We start from the raw sequence: 18,515 nt of genomic DNA on the forward strand, positions 1-18,515 counted from the left end.
GGCACTGCGCAGATACCAAGCTTGGCATAACACCAGAAACACTAGGGCCGATTACACCGACACATCTGGTGCCAAGTCATGTGAAATCTCGCGAAAGTGATATCTCCGAAAGTTATTGGTGGAAAATACCACTCAAGATTGTAGTTGAGCACAAAATGAACCAACAGCAACCTTTACAAAACATGCTCTGTCGGCATTTGGGGTGGCGATGACGCTGCGGCTCGACGGCTCTGGCGGTAGGCTGTTGCCAACACCACGAGCATGGTTTTGGTTTTGTGTCCAATTGTAACGCGCAAGCAACCTGCAGACCCATTTTATCTGGAAAAATGTGTGCATTAGACTTGTGTTGTCACAGATCCTGTGAACGAGGCGCCAACGCCAGGCCAAACTCCAAAGCCGACTTGTCAGCTTCCGAAAACAACCCCACGAAAGCAAGGACAATTAATAAGGGAAGGGGCCCTCTGGTGCGCCAGCGAACGCCGGTTGTGGTCCAAAGACCAAGTCAGAGCCCAGAGTTTTCAAAACACAAATTATGTTCTTCAAACAAGGCAGTTATATACACACATGCACACTTCAGCTAGACACATCACAATACAATTCAGATGGGTAATAACAAAACACTGGAACATAATTAACGACAAGCACTAAGAGTCCAACACGTAAAGTACACAATGAATAGGAACACAGTGTCCAATCGTATTCACCCGTGCTGGTCTTGAGCCGGACAATGTCGGCGTAGCTCGAGGCAAATCTAGAAGAAGGAACTTCTTCCGGAAATGCAGACGCTCGAACTCGTCGGTAAGCTTGCCGGGGAATCTTCTTCCGCAGACGGTCAGTCTTCACATTACATCTCTTCACCAGCGCTGTCTGATCCCCCCTTCCGATTCCTACACGGCTCTTTTATAGCCTTCGCCGGCCCTTCTCGAACCTTCCTATCGGAGTCGTGATCCCGTAGCATGAACAAAGCCTTTGAATCTTCTAGTCAATTCTCGCATTTTCAGCCGCGGCCGTCGGAGCGTCATCGAGAGGGGTGGTGACTCATCTGTGGCGTGCGCTCGGGCTTCGCCCTCTCTCTCTCTCTCAACTTGCCGTTTGTGTCGGGGTCTGAAAAGGTGTTTCGGTGCGTGCGCGCTCTCTCCTTCTCTCGTTACCATCGCCTTCGCGTATCTTGTCGTAGCTTCTAGACTCCATTGATCGCGTCGGCTGTCTGTGGCATATGTGTTCTCCTCCTCTGTCGAAGCTGCCGCGAGGCCGTCTTGTTTCCTTGCTGGCTGGAATGATGCGCAGCGTGCGCTTATATTATGCACTATTTTGTGACACGGGAAAAGGCAGTAGTTAGACGAATGAAGAATATTGAATGTGCAATATAGCCTTAGTGCTGTCTGAGAATGGTGACGATGGACACTGAGTGTAAATACTAGAATTATTAACGTGCTGCGCAATATGCACAAGAAAAGATAAATATGCATCCCCTCAGGGTTAAAATAACGGATGTCAACTGTATTCTGCAGCCACAATATGGGCTTAATTACAGTAGAAGATCATTGATATGACCCTGTTTCATACAATTTTCTGCCACCAATGTTCACGGTGAAGAGCTCAGAAAAATGACCCAATACAGTCATGCTTTTTTATCATTTAATATGTTCCCGGAAAACAGTATTTCGGCACCAACGTTCAGTACATTGCCAAAATCTGAGCGTCGGCATCTTGTGCTGCAATGATTAGTGCAACGCTTCACCTTGCCTAGATGTCAACTATAATTGAGTCTGCCAAATTTTTTAGTGGCTTTGGGTTATACGTTTTTTTTTTTTCAATTAGCACATTCTTTTTTTTTTTTTTCTTCGGAACGTATGAACAAGGTTCTACTGTATGCAGTGCAGTCATGGACAATGGCTTTCTCTCATACGTGGTAATTCTGAGTGTGCTAATTACAGTTTCCCTCGCCTTTGTGCAGATGACAATGTGTGGTCAGCTGAGGCGTGTGCCACGTTCGAAGACCTGGCACAGGGCCAGATCCTGCAGGCACTGATTGTGGGCTACGCCGACAACGGTATTCCCCTTGTGCACCTGTATCGTGTCCAGGGCGTCTCAAGCGTGTTCATCAACCGGGAGCTGGTCAACCGCGGTGTGGCCCGGTGGCTGGAACATCCCCTCTGACCGCACACTGTCCGGGCCCCGGAAGTGGCTGCCTGCTACCAGCAGCACCATTGCCGGGGGCTCCGCGGACCATGGGGGGCTGCTTGCTCATTGCCATCACTGCCTCAGGCGCACTATCGAACCACACGTGGTCAGTCATGCCACCTGACGTGCCACCACACTGGTGCCCACACGCCAGACATCAAACTCCATGAGGCGTCAGTCAATGCAGTGTCACCTTCACCCCTGCACTTTGAATCGGCCTTCATTAAGCATCACCAGTCATCTGACACAGTGTCACATTGGTCACCACTGCATTTCGCAACAGCTCTCGCCACACAACCGTGCTACGCAGTGCGCCACGAGGCTGGCAGCTGCGGCCAGCGCAGTGGGCCCCGCCCCTCCTCTGAACAACAGATCACCACGGTGCTCAACTCTTCACACCGTGGACACTACAACTCGCGGCCCGCAAGTACTAGTAATCATCGAAACCAGTCAGTTCGTAGGCAGCCACCCTTCCACGGGAGGCCACCCAACAGTCAGCGTGGTGTGCACAGTAGACTCTGTCCTCCCCACACAGTGGGTTACCCCACAAACAGCATACGGAGTCCGAATTTAGCCTCGTATAAGTCGTCCAGCACACCCAGAGTCAGGCAGCCAGGGTCTTCTCCAGCTTATTCTATGCCATGGTTGTATACTCACCAGCCATTCTTTCTGACAGCCCAGCCAAACTTTGGGAGTTGTGGCAGTCAGCAGCTCTTGTGCCCCACGCCTGCTGAAAAGTCTAGGCTTCTACCACCATTGGGGCATATGTGGCTCTGACCTTGTGCGCCGACCAACTTCAGTTCCTTCTGTGAAGTGGAACGTGAAGGCAGAGGGCTGTGCAGCCCCACTTCAATGCATGTCACCAGCCCATTCTTGGGGAAAATGCTCACAGTGGCCCTATAGCCTTGCTCCAGGGTTGGTGTTTGTTTCTTTGTTTCTTTTTTCGGTCAGCTGCAGGCACGCTGTGGAAACGGCAAGTCCTTGCAGTGGGTAGGGGTGGCTCCTGTCTTCTTATGTTTAGGTGGAAGCACAGTTCCTGCTCTCAACCGCAACTCAGGCAGCGTGCGTGGCCCTAGCAGGGCGGCACAGAGGCAGCAGAAGAGCAGGTCCTCCACTCTCTGAGCCCCAATTATGCATACCATTTCGTTTCACTGTAAATATTATTACCGCGGGGATCAAGCCATCCCAGGCTGGGAAAATGCACACCGATCGACCAGTTAGCTTGTAGTGTCTGCTGCTTTAGCGCGCCAGTTGCAATTTTTATGCCACAGCATCTTGAGCGGAGATGGCAGGTTTTTGCTTTTCTTCGGGGGAAGTTATGTGGGATCAGTCACATTGTTGCCTGTACATAGAGTTCTGCGTGTGCATGTGTGTGCGAGTGTCCAGAACAACCTCTGTCCTCTCTCCTTCCATCTCTCCCTTCCCCATTCTCTTCGTCTCTCCTTTGTACGTGTAAACCGACCGTTGGCCTACATGTAGTTTGTTTTGCAAAGTGCTGCAGCCAATGCATCAATGGAACCTGCTTCGACAGATTGTGCAGTTATTTAAAAGTTTAAAAAGTTGGATGATTAATAAAGAATTGTTTTCTCGTTTCTCTGTGTTCTAGTCCCTCTTTGCATTGAAGAATTCCTTCAGAGGCAGCAGTGGCATGTCTGAATGTTTCAGCCTGCCGTTTTGATCATACTTTTTTTCCCACGATCGATTTTTATTAGCACAAGAAATATGAGCTTGTAGTGCATAAGGTAACTGCTGAAACCTAACAAGAGCAGTAACAAAGTACAGTAGACTTCTGTAAATTCGACTGGTTAATTTGATTTTTTGTTTAAATCAATCTTTACCGAAGGTGAAAATTTGGGTGAAAATTTACGTTATTTCGATCCCGACATTGGCCTTCACCGAATAATTTGAACCTTACCCCTATGGTGGCCCCAACTGCGACCTCTTTACTGGCAGCGTCTGATAGTGCTATATGTCTGCGTACTCATGTTTATTAGCTAATCGTGTCTTCACCCCACGCCGTAATTAACGTCAAATGACTTCCCTTTAACCAGTGTGCACAGCAGTGATCTTCGCCATGCCCGGCACGAACGCTGTGCTGAAAGGAAACGACATTTAAGCCAACAAATTTTTAAGCGCACTTTTACTCTTTTAGGTTAATACCAGAGGTGTGCCATAGAAGCAGTGTGCTTCTTTACAGACATCCAAACCAAGTGATAAACAATTTGCCGTAAAAATGTACATGACAGCATATTGTTGGTGTAAATATGCTAAATGTCCAGCTGCATAGGTGCAGACTACAGGGAGGCTCTGGAGGCCCCCTCCCCTAAAGTGTCGCTACCAGACTTTTGTTACCCACATTATTTGAGGTTTCTTTTGAGTTGCCTCTATCTTTTCACTTAAAACTTTATTGTGGCTAGAAGCTTACTGCATCATTGTTGGCGCGGACGTGCATGACCTTTAATTCTTGCTTTCGCTTCAAATTGCATGCTTTTTTTGACAGTGCAATAAACCTGCAGACTTAAGTGACCTTACTTCGGGAGAGTTCTTTATTAACGCGTGTGAAATACACGTGAATTATGTGTGTCTCAGTATTGCTTCTCTTTCCAGTAGGCAATGCTAACGACTCATGAAAAAAAAAAATCTTGAACACGGTTTTTTCAAATGCAACTGTTATAAAAGGTAATTACGTATATATATATATCTGGGTGGGGTGTGTAAAGCTGGTCGCGCCCCAGCCCCCCACCCCCTCGGAAAAATGAAACTTTCCGCCTATGTCCAGCTGTTTCTAAATTCATATTACACGATCCTTACAAAATACCGCCGTGGTGGCTTAGTGGCTAAGGCGTTGCGCTGCTTAGCACGACGTCTCGGGATTAAATCGCGCCAACGGCGGCCGTAGTTCGATAGGAGCGATATGCTATAACGCCCCTAAACCGTGTGTTTGGTTCATGTTAAAGCGACACAATAAATCAGTTTAGACTTATAAAGTAGTTTGAAAACTGTGTTGTCGGCAATTTCGCAATGGTAAGTTAATAGAAGAAAAAATGGAGGTCAAGGATTCACTTTTTGAACTTCGCGTCGAAACCCGAACGCTGGTGCGTCAGTGATGTCACGGATTTCGAAGTAATCTTTCGCATTTTGGAGACGTTGACTCTGTAAAGATCCCTGAAACTTGCCATATTCAGTCTTTGGCTCCCATTGAACACAATCTAGTTCATGTTTCTCGCTAAATAATTACCTAGGCCCTAGCGGACGCCGTCAAAATTCGTGACGTCACGGCGGGCTGGTGCGAGAACATTAGGTGGCGTCCCCAGTAAGCACAAGTTGGCTTCTAGCTAGATTGAGCAGGCCAGGAGCGGCTAGCGCTGTGTCAAGCTATAGTTAAGACATATTCAAGATGGTGTCTTGATGTCTCTAAGCGATACGCACTAGCCATTGTGAAGACAGTTACTTAGAAAACATGTAAAAATTTCGAAGGCAAAACCAAGGAGCATTCTCAATGAATTAAATTGGATTGAATGAGACGATCAATTTTGCAAGCGCAGAAGTTTCGGGCATGCTTCAGAGAAGGTGAGTGGATAGTTGCGTTGATGGTGCATGTAAAACCCCGTGTAGCGTAATCGGCATCTATATGTGCTCCCCAAATGGAGCGCGCGGGAACCGATTCTTCATAGATTCCTACGCACGTCCGGCAGTTCAAATCTGGCGCCACATTGATGGCATGCTGCAGCGAAGAATCAAATAAAAAAATGTCACAGTTTCGCCCTAAGGGCGAAGCAATGAATGCGATAGCAACACAGCAATGTCATACGAAGTAAGGTGAGCGGCTTTGGTAGCAATATGAATTGTAGTAAACATGAGCTGATTAAGTAAGCAGGTGTGCTGCGGCGTAAGTAGACCGACATGAAGAGAGACTCGATGACCACGAGAAGGCGCGTGTGAAACGGTGGTGTTGATGAGAAGCGCTTCCCGTGGGCAGCGCGTGCGAAGGGACACACCTGTAGCGCTGCACTGCCGACCCGGGCAGCATTGCATGTATAGCGTGCGTTGGAAAATGTGGGCCGACTATTACTAACTGATTGAACAAGCGTGGTGTGAGCGCGCACAAACAAACATGAACTGAATGACTGCAGACAACGACTGTCAAAACGCTGGCAGCAAGCGCATACGCCGCACCAACCGGCGAAGGTACGTGCGGTCTATCGCTTCAACGGAAACTCAGCGGCGAATGCACGGCGCATAAAGATCAGATCCGTGTGGAGATAAGCGACGGTGCGAGCGAGCGACGAGCGCGGTTGCTGACAGAGTAGAAGTGCGCCCCGCTCCCTCCGGCGCTGGCTTCCCGCTTCCTTGCTTGCGCGTGGGAGATTGAGTGCGTTCGCTCTCCGTGATAGCGCGCGTCCCCGCACGCTTCCGCTCGGGCATACGGCGCGCGGCGCAGATTTTATCTATAGGGAACCTCACGGCGACGACGACGACGGCGACGGCAGAAATCCGGTTGAAGTGTCCATATAATATCGCAATAAAAAAGGCGCAGCGTCAATTGCGATAGCAAATTAGCAGAGAGCTATACGGAGTAAGGATAGCAGTTTTATCAGCTGTATAAACTTGGACATGTAGCAGCAACGCGCAGAACTGTTGTTGACGCCGTCGGCGTTTTGCCCGCGTTCGCACCGAACGCGCGCGGCGTTGGTGACTGTTGCGGCGGCTCGGAGGTTTTCGACGAGGTCAGAACGGGACACTCGTCGAGCAGTGTCGGAACGTTTATATATAAATACGCATTTGGTGCCGCAGCTAAACGTCGCCTCCCCTCCCTCCCGTCACCCCACGGCATTTCGCGCGACGGAAGATCGCGTTTGCTCTCCGCCGTGCGTTCGCTCCCCGTGAGAGCGCGGGGTCCTTCGCGCGCCTTCACTTGCACAAACGGCGCGCGGCGACAATTTCATCGCCGTTGGAGTTCATACGGAACCTCACGGCGACTGCGACGGCAGAAATCCGCTTGGAGTGTCCCTATAATTCCTATCGCAATAAAACATCGCTTTGGCGTGCTGCTCCTGCTGCGCTGAGAAGGCACATCCACTCGGCACGTCTGTTCCTTTCGGCGTCACTCTAGAGAGTTGACTACAGGTGAACATTCGCCACCTAGCGGCCGCGCCGAGAAACAGCCGATCCAGGTTCAGGCTTGACGCGAAGGAGGGTCTTCTGTCACGGCATGCGCTGAATACCTCGTCGTGATGGCGCCGCGCACAAGCCCGAAAATGAAAAAAAAAATGTTGCAGTTTCGCCCGAAAGGCGAAGCATCAATTGCGATAGCAAATTAGTAAGAGCTATTCTGAGTAGGGATAGTAGTTTTATCAGCTGTATAAACTTGGAAATCCAGCAGCACCAGCAACGCGCAGAACTGTTGTCGACGCCGTCGCCGTTTTGCCCGCGTTCGCACCGAACGCGCGCGGCGTTGGTGACTGTTGCCAGGGCCTCTGGGGGCGGCTAGGTTTTCGACGAGATCAGAACGGGAAGTAGTAGTAAGTGGTTCGTGGGGAAAGGGGAAAGGTTGACGCTATCTTCTGCAGCCCTTGAGGGAGCACGGCTCAGCGCCAAAGAACGGGACACTCGTCGAGCAGCGTCGGAAGTCTTTACCACATTCTCACCTCGCAACGTTTATTATATATATATATATATATATACGCATTTGGTGCCGCAGCTAAACGTCGCCTCCCCTTCCTCCCTCCCGTCCCCCCACGGCCTTTCGCGCGACGGAAGAAGTCGCGTTTATTATATATATATATATATATATATATATATATATATATATATATGGTGATTGTAAAGGAGGAAAGAGACGCTTAATTCTGCAGCCCTTCAGGGAGCACGGCGCAGAACGCGCGTTTGTTCTCCGCCGTGCGTTCGCTCCCCGTGAAAGCCAACACCCTCTAGAAAAATATGAAGGCCTTAGCTCTCTTCGCGTGACGTCACACGATGGGGCGGATTGAAAAAAAAAAGATATGGAACGCTGTTCAAGAGAGGTTGTCTCGCAGGTGCATTGCGCGGAAACATTTTTTTTCTGCAAGAACAAGCATGCATGTATTTAAAAAAGAATAGAACGCCAGAAAACTGTAGCAGCAAAACATTTATTTACAAAGCCTAGTTTCTTTTTGTGCTGGCTTTATATTAGAAGCAATGCATGCAGTTATTTGACCTCGAGAGTTGTGGCTTTCCTTTTTTTTTATTTATCGGCAGCGTCGAGAAGTTTGTCGTTCAGCTTCCTACAAAAGTTCTTTAGCAGAATGTTGGTGCTGCACCGCAGGATGTGTTTAAGCACTAATTCAACTGTGTGGCCATTCTCACACGTATCGAAGTCGGACTGCTCTTCACTAGCCAGCAATTGTAGCGTCATTTTCGTTACCACCTGGCGTTGTTCAGGCATCATAAGCAGTGCTGGCTCTGTAGCGAGCTGCTCTACTACAACGTAGCTATGAGCAACTGCGTTAAGTGCAAACATTGATGGATAAACTAAACCTCCTCGGTCCAGCTGCTTCACAAGACCATAATGTTCGTTTGTGGCAGAGACTGTGATCTTCTTGTCCACGGTCAACGAGTCCCTGCATTGCTCGCACTTCAACTTTTTAAGGGTCCCGTATACTGCATAACCTGCAACGTAGACGAGGACTGGGACGACGTCCTGCATCTTCGTAAGAGCCTGGCTAGTAACAACAACGTTGCTGCTGGGAAGCAATGCCTCGACTTGCTTTCGGACACATTCCCAGTGCTGGTCAGGGGAAACTGTAGGCAAGGTGCTCTGCAGGCGCAGCTTGTTTTCGACTTCATATATCTGCCTGATGGAGATGTGATATTGCGCACCTGCCAGCTGCCTATACTTTCCAAACCGATCTTCAAGGCAGTCTGTCTGAATCTTCCCAAAAAGGACATATGACATTCCAAGCTCTTCGAAGCTGTACCTAGCGAGCTCAACAAGCGCATAGGTGGTGTGTTCGAGAGCAGCGTGAGTCTCCTTTGTCAGAGTACCGTTGTCAAAACCTTTGTTCTTCCACTCATCCAGCCACTTCAGAAACATGTGCAAGAAGTCAATTTTTGGATCGTTATCAATGGAAAGCACTGGTTGTTGGAAGTGATCTCTAAGCCTTTCTCCCTTCCATGGAGTTTTGAGGTTTACAATTTTCCACCACTTGAGTATGATCTCGACGAATGTAGCCGTGGCCTCGAAAGAGAATAGGTTGTGCTTTGCTCCAAGAGCACGTAACGCCTCTGGTAAATAGTCATTGAAGATTTGTAAAGCAAGCTTTACGTCCTGCCTTTCAAGACTCGAAGGGTAGAGGGCTTTTCTTGACAGCCCATAGCCATATTTCAACAGCTGGTCACACTCTTTGCTGTGAAGGTCCCTGATTGTTGCAAATGACGCTGTTTGCATTCGCTCTGATTCTGGTGTGTCTCCTTGGATCTCCGGGAAGTAGAAACAAATTTGGTCATTCTTCTGATTGATCCAGTTATTTCGTATGCATTTTAGAATGTGCACTGGGTCTATAACGAAGAACAGCGGCCTTGAAGGGTCTGATGCATGTTGGTACACAATTCTGTTACACGGAGGTGATTCGAAAAGTGACATCGCTTTTCTGTTCACAGAGTTGTTGTCGCTGACGACGCACATAACCCGGTACCCAATCTTTTCCAGCCCACAAATCACGTCTTTAAGCGTCTTTTGCAGGAACTCCGCCTCTACTCGGTGCACCGGCACGATGTGCGCAACTTCTTTGAATTTACACGTCACGCTGCGCACCATGAAAACGAGCGCACAGTTAGCAGCTTCATTTCTATTAATTGCAGCGCCGGTAATATTGCCTCCTTTGTAGTCAAAGTAAGGTTTTATATGTATTTCATCAACCATAACTGTGACAAAGCGCTGGTCATCTTTCAGGTCAGAAATTCTTGTTGTCATGTAGCTGAGGAATGTTTCACTCTGATGCTCTTGTTGAGGACTCATACCATAAGACGAGCACACTGATCTTATCGTCATAGGATGCGGCAAGGTGATGCTTCCATGGCTACGTATGAACGCGTATGCATGGGGCGATATAGTGAAAACAATACAGCAAAACATCATGAAATCAGCAGAGTAGCGCCTGCGCTGTTTTTTCGATAGGTGCAAGGTGACTTGCTCTTTCAGAAATTGAATACAGTTGGCGTCATCTTCTGCTTGGGACGTGCAAAGCTGATCAAGCAGTAAACAAACAGCCTCGCAAATTTCGGCGACTGAGTTGGACATCAGGTCACAGTCCCACTTCTCGATGCCTTCCAGGAGTTCCACCATACCCCTTTTACTGTTAGCGATTTCGGGAACGCAGAGATTTGCACCGAGCTTTTTTACGGCCGTTTACATAACGTGTAGTGTCACGCTCAAATCTCCTTTCACGCAAACAGAGTATTTCAACCACGGTGCTTCATCGTCGACAATGTGAATGAGAAGAAGCCTTTCATTTCTTTCGATAACATCCCAGAACTTCATCCCTTGGCTCCTTAAGTGGTTGGCAAGTTCGCTCACACTGTTGACTTTATCCTCCTCGCGTGCTCTGATAAATGCCTCGTTGGATTCAGCGATGGCTTTCTGAAGGGCTGCATTCTCTATTCGCGCGCGCTTGGAGTCAGGATCTTCCCTCCTCGCGGTCTTTCTGGACAAGTAGCTCGAATGATTCGGGAACTTCGACGGTACAGCGTCTGGGCGAAGGCGCACATGAGATAGCGGCACTGTCATTACGCGGCCAGTTGCTTGATCTGTATGCGTCGCGTCTCGAATAATGTCCTCGTCCATGAAATGAAGTTCACATACCTAGAAAAAAAAATACGCTCCAATCAGCAAACCGACGGCTACAGGTCACACAAACATGCGGCTCATGAGCCACTTACACATGTACGTTTATATTCTTTCAATTAACTAACACCTAAATAAAAAAGTGGTCGCAGTTTCACCTGAAAGGCGAAGCATCAATTGCGATAGCAAACTTGTAGAGAGCTATACGGAGTAATGATATTAGCTTTATCAGCTGTATAAACTTGGACATGCAGCAGCATCGGCAACACGCAGAACTGTTGTCGACGCCATCGGCGTTTTGCCCGCGTTCGCTCAAAATGCGTGCGGCGTTGGTGACTGTTGCCGGAGCCTGTGATATAAATAGGCACTTTGTGCCGCAGCTAAACGTCGCCTCCCTTCCCTCCCCCTCCCCTACGGCCTCTCGCGCGTCGGAAGAAGGCGCGTTTGCTCTACATATATGGTGATTGTAAAGGAGAAAAGAGACGCCTACTTCTGCAGCCCTTAAGCGAGCACGGCGCAGAACGCGCGTTTGTTCTCCGCCGTGCGTTCACTCCCCGTGAAAGACGCGTCCCTCGCGCCCTTTCACTCGCACATACAGCGTTCGGCGACGATTTCTTCTCCAAATGACGTCATACGGAACCTCACGGCGACGGCGACGGCTACGGCGACGGCGACGCCGACGGCAGAAATCTGCTTTTGAGTGTCCATATAATTGCTATCGCAATAAAAAACTTACCCTGGAATGTTCGGTGACCGTGAGGTTTTCCCGTGGCACAGCAAGAATCCAAGCGTCCCTTAGAGCTTGATCTCTCGGGAACTTGAAGACGTGCACCTTCGTGTCCCCCGTGTAGTTTCCGCGGCATCGAGGTACACAGCATTTGCACGGCATCGCGGCGGGATTCTTTTCACAGCGAGGAAAACACGTCCGACTGAACAGCGAAGAGATGTACGACTGTACATACGCGCCGGGGAATGAGTTTCTGGAGACGCGCGATCAACGCGCACCAGCGCGATCCGGACGCGCGGATGCGTCGTGTCGCGGCGACGGGCAAAACCGCAAAACGCGCTCGCCGCCTCATGCGTCCGCCCCATCTGCTGACGTAGCGCGAGTGGAAAGGGAAAAGAACTAAGGCCTTCATATTTTATTGCGATAGCAATTATATGGACACTCAAAAGCAGATTTCTGCCGTCGGCGTCGCCGTCGCCGTGAGGTTCCGTATGACGTCAATGGAGATGAAATATATATATTTGGCGCTGAGCCGTGCTCCCTCAAGGGCTGCAGAAGATAGCGCCAACCTTTCCCTTTCCCTCAAGAGAGATGAAATCGATGATGATAAGTGGTTCGTGAGGGAAAGGGAAAGGTTGGCGCTATCTTCTGCAGCCCTTGAGGGAGCACGGCTCAGCGCCAACGGGGAGGGGTAAGTGGGAGCAGATGATGAAATCGGTAAGTGGTTCTTGAGGGAAAGGGAAAGGTTGGCGCTATCTTCTGCAGCCCTTGAGGGAGCACGGCTCAGCGCCAAACGAACGCTGTATGTGCGAGTGAAAGAGCGCGAGGGGCGCGCGCTTTTACGGGGAATGAACGCACGGCGGAGAACAAACGCGCGTTCTGCGCCGTGCTCCCTTAAGGGCTGCAGAAGTAGGCGTCTCTTTCCTCCTTTACAATCACCATATATGTAGAGCAAACGCGCCTTCTTCCGACGCGCGAGAGGGCGTGGGGGAGGGGAGGGAAGGGAGGCGACGTTTAGCACAAAATGCCTATTTATATAAAACGTTGTGAGGCGAGAAGGTGGTAAAGACTTCCGACGCTGCTCGACAAGTGTCCCGTTCTGATCTCGTCGAAAACCTCCGAGCCGGCCCCAGAGGCTCCGGCAACAGTCACCAATGCCGCGCGCGTTTTGTGCGAACGCAGGCAAAACGCCGACGGCGTCGACAACAGTTCTGTGTGTTGCCGGTGCTGCTGCATGTCCAAGTTTGTACAGCTGATAAAACTACTATCCTTACTCCGTATAGCTCTCTACAAATTTGCTATCGCAATTGATGCTTCGCCTTTCGGGTGAAACTGCGACAACTTTTTTTCTAGAGGGTGTTGTGAAAGCGCGCGCGTCCGATCGCGCCCTTTCACTCGCACATATAGCGTCCGGCAACGGGGTTGGTTATCCCTTCTTTCGCTCCCACTTACCCCTCCCCGTTGGCACTGAGCCGTGCTCCCTCAAGGGCTGCAGAAGATAGCGTCAACCTTTCCCTTTCCCTCAAGAACCACTTATCATCATCAACGGGGTTGGTCCGGCGCGCGGCGACGATTTCATCGCCGTTGACGCCATACGGAACCTCACGGCGACGCCGACGGCAGAAATCCTCTTTGAGTGTCCATATAATTGCTATCGCAATAAAAGAAAGACGGATGTCGAAAGATTTTTGTTATGTACCATTATGCGTGTCATCGCGGTGGAAAGCAACAATGTATGATTTCATCTTTTCCAGAAAAAGAGTATGCGATGCGCATCGGAGAGCGACTTGGATAAGAATAAAACTTCTGCGTTTGGAAACGTTGAGCTTGACTGATACTATTGACCCTTTTCGCGGCGATCCCATGGACGCTGGCATGTTTGATCACGTGGTGACGCGTCCATTGCTTGCCTCAACTGCCTCCGTGTTTACAATGGATGTGTATGACGCCGGTGCGGCTTTGCAAACCTCTGTTTCGGGAGATATCGTAGACGGTGACTGGGTGGACGATACGAAGCTTTGGCTGCAGTTTCAGAGAACATGTAAAAGCGCTTTCGGAGCTGCTGAGTAAGCTATGTCCGAACGCCGCGAGCAGCGTATATGATGCTTGCCCTAAAAGCGGGGCTAAATATGTATTCGAAGCTATCCATACTTTCAGCTCATGAATTGAATCAGGATTACGGTGTTTTGGTCTTTGATATTTATATGGCAAATATTTTAAAGCAGCGGCTTGTCACGTTTCTAACTCAGTAAGGTTCCTCGGTGCGGTCACTATCTGATCATTTTCTGCCTAATTGCTAGTGGGGGTGCTCAGTTCTGATAGATTTGTTCTTGCTGTGCCCAAGGCTTGCAACGTTACAGTTTTGTACATTATTATTACATTGTAGCGAATATGTATTATCGCTATCTCGCCTACTCTTGTGGACCGTCATGAAATATTCAGTTTCGACTAGTCGTGCGCTATCGGTGTAGTACTGTCACTTATTGTGCGTATATGGTGGGCATATATTCAAGTGTGCGCCCATTCACTTATTCTTGACACGTTGGCGAAAGAGTGGGTGTAAGTTTCAGCGTTGGGGTAGATGCGTGTAAATACTGTGCGCGAAACCTACTATGTATATGGCAGGAAGCCGCGCTCCTCCAGTTGTCATTGTTTAACGAGCGGTACTCACTCTTGCCGACGTACCGGGGCTGAAGCCCTTTCTTTGAAGGTCAGCAATACAACGCTGGCGGATGAGCAAATTTGGGTATTCTCGAGGAAAACCGTACATCTCGAAGTGCCAGAAACACGTACGCACAATTGCAGCAGCGGTCCGCGAACTTGGCCCAAGGAGGATACATAAATCCTTCTTGACTTGGCCCCACATATTCATTACATTCCTTAACATGCCAGTCACTATTTTTGCAGCCAACTACTGCACACATCTTCAATCCACAGGATTCAAACCAGAGTGAATGGAGCACAGTGCGCTAGCGAAAACTCAGTTGCATTTCCGACAGCTGATCGCACAAAAGCGAGGTAAAAGCGGTAATGGTTTCGTATTCGTGCGCGGTTGCTGAGGAAACGTACGGCGTTCCACCGTAAGCGCCATCTCGTTTCTCTAAAACAAACTGTTCCGCGAAAAGGCTCAATACTGGTTGTAGATGTAGACGTAGAGCCTTGGTGGTAGTGGCACATACCCACTCTGGGGAATTGGCCAAGAACCGGGTAGTTCGATATAACAAAAAGAAAGGAGAATTATAAAATGCTGAAAACATAAATTTGCGAATAGGTACATAAAGACGGTTTCATGCTCGCGATAACAGCAGCGAGCGTGCCGCCCCCAAGAAACTTCTGGTCACGTGCCTTATCAGTCTGCTATGTTTTAACGCATGGTTACTTCTTTGCCAGTTACATTTAGCAGGTATACGTCAGTGGGCAAAACCGGAAGCCGTGCAGGGCCTATGTTTGTAATCAATGAAAAGGTCTATATGAGAATGAATAGGTAGTTTATATCACTTTATTTTAATAGGATAAAGAAATAAATGAAAACTAAAAGAACAGCTAATCTAATCGATTTTGTAAAAATATAACGGAGCCTTAAGCTCTGATATTATAGTGTAAACCTTTCTGACCGGGCAGTGAAATCCTGGATGTCATCGCTAACCTTGCTGTCGCTGTGCTCAAGAGTCGAGGCCCCCAAAGATAGTAAATTTTGAGCATTTAATTCTAATCTAAGAAGCGGAACGGTGTTTCTAAGGTTCTTTTTCGCATTTCAGCATATCTTCGACAGACAATGAGAAAATAATCTAATGTTTCATGTTGCCCGCAATAGGGACAGTTCAGTGAGGGAACCAGACCAGCTCTGTGTAGGTAAAAAATGTCGCAATTTCACCTGAAAGGCGAAGCATCAATTGCGATAGCAAATTGGTATAGCTATACGAAGTGAGGATAGTAGTTTTATCAGCTGTACAAACTTGGACATGCAGCAGCACCAGCAACGCGCAGAACTGTTGTTGACGCCGTCGGCGTTTTGCCCGCGTTCGCACCAAACGTGCGCGGCGTTGGTGACTGTTGGCGGTGCCTCTGGCGGTGGCTCGGAGGTTTTCAACGAGATCAGAACGGGACACTCGTCGAGCAGCGTCGGAAGTCTTTACACCTTCTCGCCTCGCAACGTTTTTATATAAATAGTAGTAGTGATTTTATTGAAGAAAAATTACGCTTATTTCTGCTGCCCAATAGGAAGCACGGCGCAGCGTCAGGGGAAGGGGAGCAAGGAGATAAAGATGTTGAAAGGAAGGGAAGAGAAGGAGAAGCAGCAATAGTCTCATCCGATCATGGAGGAGGCTGGTGATGGAGGCGGTGGCCTGCTGGGGGCGGTGGCCTGCTGGGGGCGAGCGCTTAGCGATGGGCGGTGATCGCGTTCAATTCCACAAACTCCAAGAGGCGATGGAGAGCTCGGAGGTGGGGAGGCGACGGGAACAGGAGGTCGCTGGTTGTCGCAGCAGGTAGACCCTGTTGCCTGTAGGCAGTGATGACCACGGAGTAAGATAAGACAGGACATAGCCTCCTTTATAGGAGGCTATGGACAGGAGCGCTGACTCCGCTAGTCTGGAAGGGACAGATTGTGAAACGCCGGTTCCTGCTTCACAGCGTGTTCGCCAGATGGCGCTACGAATGAAGAAAAACTTTGCAGCGGAGAGGCGGGCCCAACAAACTGAAGGATCAAAGGCGCGGGGACTCTCTCGCGGCGCTTGCTTGCCTATCCGTTTTGTCGCATGCTCCGCGCACGCCCTGACGCCTGTAGCGCGCATAGCTCTTGCGGTTCACGGATTGACGTTAGCAGGAGAAACAAGTAATGTATCACTTTATTTAATTTATTTTATACAGGCCAAATGCAGGGCATTTGTCAGGTGGCCTACATGGAACTTTACAAGGCACAGGAACAGAAAATGAACAAATTACGGAAACTAAGACGGAAAGAAAAACTATAGCAAATGGCAAGGCGATATAACGGCAGTTCGGGTGGTCTCAAGCAATGACAGACGACAGCGAAAAGAAGTTTTTATGCGAAAGCTGACGTTTATCACTCTTTTTTACCTTAGCACGCATAAAGTGCTAAGATGCTTCGCTTGCTTCTTTGTTTCTCGCGGTGCTTTTCGTGTCGCCCGGTTCTCTTGCGAGCTGAATCGCCACATTCTCATTAAACATAATAATTGGGAATTCGTGTCAGGGTTTCCTGCTCATTATTTCACAAGAGAAGCTCTGATTATGTGTCTGCATAACTGGGGGAATCATCTCGAAGGCAAGGCTGAGAATTTACAGGGTAGCCAGCCGGTATTTACACTGGCTAACCTCCTTGTCTTTCTTTCCCTTTCTCTCTACATTACGGCATGTCTCTGGACAAGGAAAGGCACCTGCACTGTGTGTAGTTATAGACAAATTTAAATTGAGAGCCTCCCGTCCTTCCGCACTGGCGTCTTCTGGTTCATCCTGGCATTCAGTATCATTGAGCTACGCCAGGCTTCCCTAAACAAATTGAAGGAACTGCTCCGCTTCGAAGTCGAGGCACTTTCTTTACATCTAGTAGGATATCGCCTTTGTCTTTGCTGAAGTAACTATAAAAAATAAGCTGCTTCTCGAAGTGTCGCGCACATATTTTGTCCATTGCTTTAAGCGCTAGCTTACCTTCAGGAATTTTTTGACGCCACTGGTGCAGTAGAAGATCAGATGGCGAAGCGAAGAGCGAAAACTTCTCGCGTCCTTTGCCATACCCAGATTTACAGCCGGGAACAAAACACTGTCCTGTTGCTCAGTCTCTTCACGCACAAGTATCAAGATACCTTGTTCCGTCAGGCATAAATAAACATACTGTAGACACGGTAAACAAAGCGAGGAAGACGAAAATTTCGCACCTTCCCTTCCGCGCAGACGTTGAGGAGTGAAAAACAAGTACTTCTGTTGTGTCTTTTTGTACGGCATCATTTATCGTCTGTTTCCTCTAAAGACAGGTAAAAATGTTTCGCATACGTGCATAAAAGCGCTACCGCGTGTTTATTTGCGTTTTTATTATTTGTGCGTATATATTTTTTGTGTTTGATTGCTGTCACATTGAGGCGGACGAGGGCCCACGTTTCTAGCAGACGACAAGCTCTATGGGCCCGTGAACGCGCGCGTACCTCACACGCTTTCACTCGCACATACAGCATACGGCGCGCGGCGACGATTTCATCACTGTTGGACGTCATACGGAACCTCACGGCGACGGCAGAAATCCGCTTTGAGTGTCCATATAATTGCTATCGCAATATAACTCCTATGACACATAAGCGTTTCTTATGAGTTGTGAATGCGAATGCATTAATGTACAATTGAACGCTGCTGAGCGGTCCTTCGAGTTTTGCGCTGCGAGTAATGCTTTCGAGTTTTGCTGTGGGGTAGGTTATCGAGTTTTGCGATTAAATTGGTGCGGGTTATTTTTTTTTTGGTACAGTTTCTACGTTTAGCATGTTGGCTGTAGACAGGAATCAATTGGACGATATTGCTAAGGAGTGAAGGACGCTGCATGCCACCGACGTCCTGCCCGACGAGAGACCGTGGAAGCAGCAGCGCCCGCCAACGCCGGCAGGCGTAAGCAGTGGGGGTGAGAGAGATGCGGACCGCGCGCCAGCTTCCCAGAGCGAGACGGCGGCGCCCGCACGCGTGCGTCACGTGACAGCCTCGCCGACGAACGTCGCGTCGCCGTTTCGGTTCCGCCGGGGCGCGCTAGTGACGTGGCGTCACGGCGATGCCCTCTCCCCTCAC

General features: G+C 49.1%; 1 protein-coding gene and 1 pseudogene across 10 annotated transcripts in view; one reads left to right on the top strand and one right to left on the bottom strand.

The window, feature by feature from the left end:
- Positions 1–3,776, top strand: part of LOC119445665 (A-kinase anchor protein 1, mitochondrial-like) — a 92,541-nt gene extending 88,765 nt beyond the window's left edge. For all 10 annotated transcript variants that reach the window (XM_037709946.2, XM_049663494.1, XM_037709942.2 and 7 more), the window contains one exon: positions 1,958–3,776. In XM_037709946.2, coding sequence (XP_037565874.1) covers positions 1,958–2,160 — 203 coding nt within the window. In that variant the 3' untranslated portion in view covers positions 2,161–3,776. The remainder of the gene's footprint in view (positions 1–1,957) is intronic.
- On the bottom strand, positions 3,132–12,136 carry LOC119443951 (uncharacterized; annotated as a pseudogene).
- Positions 12,137–18,515: the final 6,379 nt, after the last annotated feature.

The sequence above is a fragment of the Dermacentor silvarum genome, chromosome 3 (assembly GCF_013339745.2).
Source record: "Dermacentor silvarum isolate Dsil-2018 chromosome 3, BIME_Dsil_1.4, whole genome shotgun sequence".
Taxonomy (NCBI): domain Eukaryota; kingdom Metazoa; phylum Arthropoda; class Arachnida; order Ixodida; family Ixodidae; genus Dermacentor; species Dermacentor silvarum.